The 9,190-nt window shown below is 36.4% G+C and overlaps 1 protein-coding gene across 1 annotated transcript; it reads right to left on the reverse strand.

The window, feature by feature from the left end:
* Window positions 1–636: 636 nt before the first annotated feature.
* On the reverse strand, window positions 637–2,991 carry LOC131601347 (tubulin beta-1 chain). Its single transcript, XM_058873130.1, has 3 exons — window positions 2,482–2,991; window positions 1,678–1,947; window positions 637–1,546 (listed from the first exon to the last, which is right to left on the reverse strand). Exons 1-3 carry the CDS (start codon window positions 2,873–2,875, stop codon window positions 858–860), a joined length of 1,353 nt encoding a protein of 450 aa, XP_058729113.1. The 5' UTR covers window positions 2,876–2,991; the 3' UTR covers window positions 637–857.
* Window positions 2,992–9,190: the final 6,199 nt, after the last annotated feature.

The following is a 9,190-nucleotide window of genomic DNA, read 5'->3' on the forward strand; positions in this document are numbered from 1 at the left end:
CAAAGACTATTGATGTCACCAATTAGAGACCAAACTAATCATTTCTCAATTTTCTTTATTTTTAACAATCACTTATTCGTTTTATGGTTCATCTAATAATTATCATAGTATATAGAAATTTTGAGAATATGTCACACGAGCATATATAGAAAGGGTTTTCTAAGTAATATTATTAAAATTAAATATTTTCTGTATTGTCCAAGATTCAAATCTAGAATTTTCTATTGTGTCCGTGAGCCTACCTCTAGTATTTATCATATTTCACGTTAAGACAAAAAATCTCCAAAAGAAAATAAAGTTTCATAACGCATGCACCTTACGAAGTGTTTGCATAAAGATATATTGGAACAAAAAATTCATTGCTTAAAAAAGACTTGTGAATTAATAATAATACATGTAGACATGAAACTTATAAAAATTGACAATCAAATGACAAAAGTATCAATTAATTTGGTAGAAGAGAACACAATGTGTATGAAAGGTACACTCAGAAAAAGATCTTTAACAAGCCTTTCAAAAAAAGATCATTTATGGAAAGAAATCAGAAGAACATGACACACGCAAAACAAGTATGTGAAGAAAGTATGAAAAATAAATTTAGCATCCAAATTTCATAGAATTTCATGAAGGCAATCATTTTGAATCAATATTGATGTTTAATTCTAACAAAAGTGATACTTAAAGGAATTGTTTAAGCTGTCTTACTCAACTACCAACTGGTCACACATAAAAGCAAATAAACCAAAACCAAAACCAATTTTACAGACATAGTAATTGAAATATAAGAAAACTAGTCTTAGTTTGAAAAAGCAACATGAAGTTGCAGCAGATTTTAATACTCAAACTTTCATTCAAAATCATATATCATGTTGACCATAATCTTCCTCTTCTCCTTCCTCCTCTCCATACTCATCCTCATCAGCAGTCGCGTCTTGATACTGTTGATACTCTGCAACCAAGTCGTTCATGTTGCTCTCAGCTTCGGTGAATTCCATCTCATCCATTCCTTCACCTGTGTACCAATGCAAGAAAGCCTTTCTCCTGAACATAGCAGTGAACTGTTCACTCACCCTGCGGAACATTTCTTGAATTGAGGTTGAGTTTCCAATAAATGTTGAAGCCATCTTCAAACCAGTTGGAGGAATATCACAGACAGTGGATTTGACATTGTTTGGGATCCATTCCACAAAGTATGATGAGTTCTTGTTCTGAACATTCATCATTTGTTCATCAACCTCCTTGGTGCTCATCTTGCCTCTAAACATAGCAGATGCAGTGAGGTAACGTCCATGCCTAGGGTCAGCAGCACACATCATGTTCTTCGCATCCCACATTTGTTGGGTGAGCTCAGGGACACTGAGAGTCCTGTACTGCTGGGAGCCACGGGAGGTCAAAGGAGCAAATCCCACCATGAAAAAGTGAAGACGAGGAAATGGAATGAGATTCACAGCAAGCTTCCTGAGATCAGAGTTCAACTGACCAGGGAACCTCAAACAACATGTGACACCAGACATAGTCGCTGATATCAAATGATTCAGATCACCAACTGCATCAACATAGAAAATCACACATTACTACTAAGCAAACACTCCAAATAAAATTATAAGAAACACACAAGAAATGAGTAGTGTAAAGAAAAGGGTATGCATTGAGATGTGAAATAGCAAACTAGCTTACAGCTTGGGTTGCTGAGCTTCAGAATACGGAAGCAAATGTCATACAAAGCTTCATTGTCAAGAACCATAACCTCATCTGCATTTTCAACAAGCTGGTGAACAGATAAAGTAGCATTGTAGGGCTCAACCACAGTGTCAGAAACCTTAGGAGAAGGGAAAACAGAGAAAGTGAGCATCATCCTGTCAGGGTATTCCTCCCTAATCTTTGAAATGAGCAGAGTTCCCATTCCAGATCCAGTTCCTCCACCAAGTGAATGACATACTTGAAAACCTGCACACATACACAAAAACACACCACACCCATTTCATTTTCAGCCACAAAATCTAAAAAAGTAAACCCTAATAATCACAAATCAAAAACCATGAAACCTAAATTCAAAACCAGTTAACAAGCACACAGGCAAAACACACAACACCCATTTCATTATCAGCCACAGAAACTAAAAATCAAACCCCATATAAACACATGCAAACACCAAAATCAAGAACCCTAAAACCTAATTTCAACGAAGTTAGCAATCCATGATCTATAATAGTAAACAAATCAAATGCCTAACTCGCAATTTCAAAGCACGAAAGATTCCAACTATATACGAAAAACACACCAACTCAAAATCAGCCACAAAACTTCAAAAACAGAAACACAGATCTCATTTCACAGTCAGCAAAAAGACTCTAAAAGAATACATCAACACTAACTACAACTTCATTTCTTCCAAAAGTAAAACAAAACGAGTTCAACAAAACCCTAAATCAAAGAAATCAACAAAACCCTAAATTACCGAACAAGTTGAAAAAACCATACCCTGCAAGCAATCACAGTTCTCAGCTTCCTTCCTGACAACATCAAGAACAGAATCAATAAGCTCAGCGCCCTCAGTATAATGCCCTTTCGCCCAGTTATTCCCGGCACCACTCTGCCCAAACACAAAGTTATCCGGTCTAAAGATCTGACCGTACGGTCCAGACCGGATACTGTCCATAGTCCCCGGTTCAAGATCCATGAGAACCGCTCTTGGAACGAACCGGCCACCGCTCGCTTCGTTGTAGTAAACATCGATCCGTTCTAGTTGAAGATCTGAGTCGCCGGTGTAGCGTCCGGTCGGATCGATGCCGTGCTCGGCGCAGACGACTTCCCAGAATTTGGCTCCGATTTGGTTGCCGCATTGACCGCCCTGGATGTGGAGGATTTGACGCATGTTGAAGTTTGAGAGAAGACCTAGAAACGAAAATGGGGAGAAGAAGGGTTTCTAGGGTGGTGAGAAGAATAGAGAGAGAGAGAATGGTGAAATGAATCGGTTTTATAGAGAGAGAGAGAGAGAGAGAGAGAGAGAGAGAGAGAGAGAGAGAGAGAGAGAGATAGATTGGGATTTTTATTTGTTTTGGATTCAACGGTTGGATTGAATTTGGTGATTTTTTATTAAGATGAAGCGCTGGAAATTTGAAATGGAATAAGGATTTTGTGATTTTGAATTTTGAAATTTATGTTGCTTACCAATTTTAGAGCCAAAATAAAGATTTAAATATGTATACTTACTTAAAATATAGTAAATTTCTTTTTATAAACTAATAAATATTAAAAATATATTTAAATATGTGTACTTACTCAAAATATAGTAAATTTCTTTTTATAAACTAATTAATATTAAAATATATGTACGTAAATTATATTTTGAATTTAATTGATATGGAGATATTAGTTATTAAATTTTTTAATAAATATTAAATGTTTATTTTAATAATCTTTGAAATTTATCGGAACGGCTTATTTAACTCATTATTTTAAGTGGGTGTAGTTAACGTTTACAACTTAATTCTAGTAATTGGCTTGTCTCGTTCGTCTTGTTGGAAAATGAGTTATGTGGAATAATCTTTGAATTAAAAGTTAAGTTCCTCGAGCGAGACTTTTTAAGTTGAGTTCCTCGTGCTAAGATTTTTAAGTTGAGTCAGTTAGGCGGGACTTTTAAATTGAGTCTCTCGTGCAATACTTTTAAGTTGGCCATGTATCAGTGTTGCTCCTTGAATGTAAGGATCTTCCAATGGAAGTCGAACATTAACATTGCCTGTGAGGGATGCAAGGATCTCCAAATGAAAATTTAGGATTAACATTGCCTTTTAAGGCGACATTGATCTTTTAGTGGAAGTTCAACATTTATATGAACTTGGCAATACATCTACTTTATGTGAGTACAATAATCATTAGTTTTTAAAAGAATTTGTACATTGGAGGTTAAACGCCTTTCACTTTATTCAAAATAGGTAATAGAAAATGACTAACTTTAATAAATTCTCAAGTTAACTAAGTTTTGTGCTCTTGGGATGAGTCGTACATTCAACTCTCCGAGCTCGTAGGCTCTATATATATATATGATATGGGCTCTCCTAGTTAGGCATAAGTTTCCTTATTTGGGCTGACATGACAGCTTGTTGTTAGATGATGTGACAGATCTAAAAGGGGGTTGAATAGATCTCTTGTTTTACTTTTTGCGCTTTTTAAATTTTAAGCAAAAGCTTCCCAGATTTTGAAATCGTCTGCAAACAATCCTTTATTGAAAATACCCGAATATGCTAAATCGAAGTGATGAAAAAATGAATCAACGCTTTGTTTTATCAATTGACTTACTTGTGTCACTTTAGAATATTACTACCAATGATCTATATCAACGTAACAACAATAATTTGTGTATGTGTAATTTTGTCAAACACTTGGTGTGCAAAATTCACCAAATTCTAGCAGCTCACACTAACACAAATTATGCTAAAAGAAAGTAAAGTGCGATAAGGAAAAGTAACACAGGATTTGTTTAGGCAGTTCCCTTTGTCGTCCTCGCGTAAGATACGTCTGCCCCTAATTATAAACTTGGAATTAGGTTATATGGTATTGAATTGCAAAGTGTTTACAATAGAAGAAATGTTACCCACAATCAACTACAAATGCAGAAAATTGAAACAATATTCTTCTCTTCCCTTGATTCGAACTGAACCAAGTGTGTCACCGATCTTTGATAAACCTCCTGTTGTAGCTACCTTGTTGAGAACCCAATTCGTTTCTCAAACCCTCTGCTCGGCTGATTTGATCCCAATATCGTTTCTCAAACCCTCTTCTCTTCTTTTTGCTGGACCCTTTTGGCCACTGCAGTTATGGCTTAATGACACCTTTGAAGCTTTCCTTCCAAGTAAAGGCGTAATTGATGAGAAGATCCAGTTTTGTAGTCTTTGATGAGATCTGTTGCTTCGCCAAGACTTTCATAAAGGTACCCTAGAATTAGCTGGCTCAAGTTTAATTTCTTTCTAGCATTGATTTGGTTAGTCATACAAAGATACCTCTTGGCCACTTAAAGAGATCTAGAAACGTGTCGTTTGTGCTTGGAAGTAACCCTAGTCGATAGGACAAAGAAGGAAGCATGAAGGATCACAGATATTGGCATTTTTGGACGTGTCAGGTGCATGGGTCGACCTATAGATTGTTCAGGTCGACTCATGATTACAAAAATGGACAGTTTTGTGAGTTTCAGAAGCTCAGGTCGACCTACACATTGTTCAGGTCGACTGTGTGAAACTAATATCTTCCTATATAATAAAGATTTAAATATGTATACTTACTCAAAATATAGTACATTTCTTTTTATAAACTAATAAATATTAAAAATATATTTAAATATGTATACTTACTCAAAATATAGTAAATTTCTTTTTATAAACTAATTAATATTAAAAATATATGTACGTAAATTAAATTTTGAATTTAATTGATAGGAAGATATTAGTTATTAAATTTTTTAATAAATATTAAATGTGTATTTTAATAATCTTTGAAATTTATCGGAACGACTTAATTAACTCACTATTTTAAATGGGTGTAGTTAACGTTTACAACTTAATTTTAGTAATTGACTTGTCTCGTTCGTCTTGTTGGAAAATGAGTTAGGTAGAATAATCTTCGAATTAAAAGTTGTGTTCCTCAAGCGAGACTTTTTAAGTTGAGTTCCTCGTGCTAAGCTTTTTAAGTTGAATCAGTTATGCGGGACTTTTAAATTGAGTCTCTCGTGCAATACTTTTAAGTTGGCCATGTATCAGTGTTGCTCCTTGGATGTAAGGATCTTCCAATGGAAGTCGAACATTAACATTGCATGTGAGGGATGCAAGTAGGGATGGCAAAACGGGTCGTGGCCCGCCGGGACCGGCTCGCACACCCGCCAAAAAAATGGCTGGTTGGATTTATATTTTAGGCCCGCCGCTCGCTAAAGTCCGCCCTGCCAAAACCCACCGTCTGCCATAGCCCGTCCCGCCAATGCCTGTCGCCTGCCATCCTTTAAAATTCTCTATTTTTTAGTTAATTCTATTAATTCCAATTCTTGATGGTTTATTTTATATATTTATTTGTAAATATATGTAATATTTTTTTAAGTAAAATTTGTTAAAAAGTTGCTTTTATAAAAAATTGTTTTAAAAAATAAGTGAAAATTTTAATTAAAAGGTAAAAAAATCTATTAATCTATTATATATATATATATATATATATATATATATATATATATATATATATATATATATATATATATATATATATATATATAGGCGGCCAAGCCAGCCGCCCGCCAACCCGCCATCTTGGCAGGGCGGGCATGATTTTTATGCCCATTTCACTTGGCGGGCATGCCCGCCCCGCTCGTTTTTTGGCGGGCTTAAGGCGCGGAAGGTGGCGGACGGCCCGTTTTCCACCCCTAGATGCAAGGAACTTCAAATGAAAATCCAATATTAACACTGCCTTTTAGGGCGACAATGATCTTTTACTGAAAGTTCAACATTTATATGAACTTTATGTGAGTACGGTAATAATTAGTTTTTAAAAGAATTTGTACATTGGAGGTTAAATGCCTTTCACTTTATTCAAAATAGGTAATAGAAAATGACTAACTTTAATAAATTCTCAAGTTAACTAAGTTTTGTGTTCTTGGGATGAGTCGTACATTCAACTCTTCGAGCTCGTAGTCGTTATTTTTTATTATATGTGATATGGGCTCTCCTAGTTAGGCATAAGTTTCCTTATTTGGGCTGACACGACAACTTGTTGTTAGACGATATGACGGATCTAGAAAGGGGTTGAATAGATCCCTTGTTTTACTTTTTGCGCATTTTAAATTTTAAGCGAAAGCTTTCCGGATTTTGAAATCGTCTACAAACAATCCTTTATTGAAAAGAACGGATATGTTAAACCGAAGTGATGAAAAAATGAATCAACGTTTTGTTTTATCAATTGACTTACTTGTGTCACTTTAGAATATTACTACCAATGATCTATATCAACGTAACAACAATAATTTGTGTGTGTAATTTTGTCAAACACTTGGTGTGCAAAATTCACCAAATTCTAACAACTCACACTAACACAAATTATGCTAAAAGAAATTAAAGTGCAATAAGGAAAAGTAACACACAATTTGTTTAGGCAGTCCCCCCTGTCGTTCTTGCGTAGGGTACGTCTGCCCCTAATTCTAAACTTAGAATTAGGATATATGGTATTGAATTGCAAAGTGTTTACAATAGAAGAAATGTTACCCACAATCAACTACAAATGTAGAAAATTGAAACAATATTCTTCTCTTCCCTTGATTCGATTTGAACCAAGTGTGTCATCGATCTTTGATAAACCTCTGGTTGTAGCTACCTTGTTGAGAACCCTATTCATTTCTCAAACCCTCTGCTCAGCTGATTTGATCGCAATATCGTGACCCCAATTCTTCCTTCTCTATCCTCCGATTGTTGCTACCTTGTTGAGTGAACCCCTGATTCCTCAATCCCTTAAGCACGGCTGAATATTGATGAAGCAAAGAATTGTAAAAAAAACCCAAATCCCAATGATCTTGGAGGACAAAACCCTCGGATTTTATTCAAGACACACGTTATTCACCTTCATCGCATAAATTGTTAGGGCTTGTAATTTCATAAGCATATTTTCATTCAATAAAACATTGGACGTTTCGTATTCAAATTGTGTGTTCGCTTTTATTTTCCTTTACTTTTATAGCTATGTGTTCTCACACACACCCACATAATACACTGCAGATCCATATCCACTCTGGATCCTATTGATAACGACTCTGCTATTGCTAAATATGACTTTGAAAATCCGATCTCCCAAGCTGAGGATGAAGGTGAGGAAGATTGTGAAGTGCCTAGAGAACTTGCCAGATTACTAGAGCAAGAAGAGAAGACTATACAGCCGCACGAAGAGCCAATTGAGGTTGTGAATATAGGTACCGACGAAGAAAAGAAAGAGATCAAGATAGGGGCTGAATTAGAGGATGCTGTCAAACAAAGATTGATTCAGATGTTACGAGACAATGTTGAGATCTTTGCTTGGTCCTACGAAGATATGCCTGAGCTCGATACTGATATTGTGGTCCACCGTCTGCCGATCAAAGAAAATAGTCCCCCGGTTAAACAGAAGTTACGAAGAAGCAGACCTGACATGGCTCAGAAAATCAAAGAAGAGGTCGAGAAACAATTCAACGCTGGGTTCGTGAAAGTAGTGAGTTATCCGCCATGGATTGCCAACATAGTACCCGTACCCAAGAAGGATGGAAAGGTCAGAATGTGTGTAGACTATAGAGATTTGAATCGAGCAAGTCCTAAGGATGATTTTCCCTTGCCACATATCGATATTCTAGTTGATAGTATCGCGCAATGTAAGGTGTTCTCCTTCATGGATGGTTTCTCAGGTTATAATCAGATCAAGATGGCACCCGAAGACATGGAAAAGACAACTTTCACTACGCCTTGGGGCACCTTCTGTTACAAGGTCATGCCATTTGGGTTAAAGAACGCTGGGGCAACATACCAACGTGCGATGGTAGCTTTGTTCCACGATATGATCCACAAAGAAATAGAAGTTTATGTAGCTGATATGATTGCAAAGTCCAACACTGAAGAAAAACATCTGGTACATTTGCAGTAGTTGTTTGATAGGTTGAAGAAGTACAAGTTGAGACTAAATCCGAACAAATGCACCTTTGGCGTAAGGTCTGGTAAGCTGCTGGGTTTCGTTGTTAGTAGTAAAGGTATCGAAGTCGATCCTGCAAAGGTAAAAGCTATATAAGAGATGCCTGCTCCACAAAACGAGAAAGAAGTTAGAGGATTCTTGGGACGTCTGAATTATATTGCTAGATTTATCTCCCATCTGACCGCTACTTGTGAGCCAATCTTCAAGTTGTTGAGGAAAGATCAAGTAGTGAAATGGAACGACCAATGTCAAGAAGCCTTTGACAAAATAAATAAGTACCTGCAAGAACCTTCGATCATTATACCACCTGCTGAAGGAAGACCTCTAATTATGTACTTAACAGTGTTAGAGAATTCGATGGGGTGCGTACTGGGGCAACATGACGAGTCTGGTTGAAAAGAGCATGCAATATACTACCTTAGCAAAAAGTTTACCGACTGTGAAACGAGATACTCACTGCTCGAGAAAACTTGATGTGCTTTGGCATGGGCTGCTCGCCGACTGAGACAGT

This window comes from Vicia villosa, linkage group LG5, assembly GCF_029867415.1.
Source record: "Vicia villosa cultivar HV-30 ecotype Madison, WI linkage group LG5, Vvil1.0, whole genome shotgun sequence".
Classification (NCBI taxonomy): domain Eukaryota; kingdom Viridiplantae; phylum Streptophyta; class Magnoliopsida; order Fabales; family Fabaceae; genus Vicia; species Vicia villosa.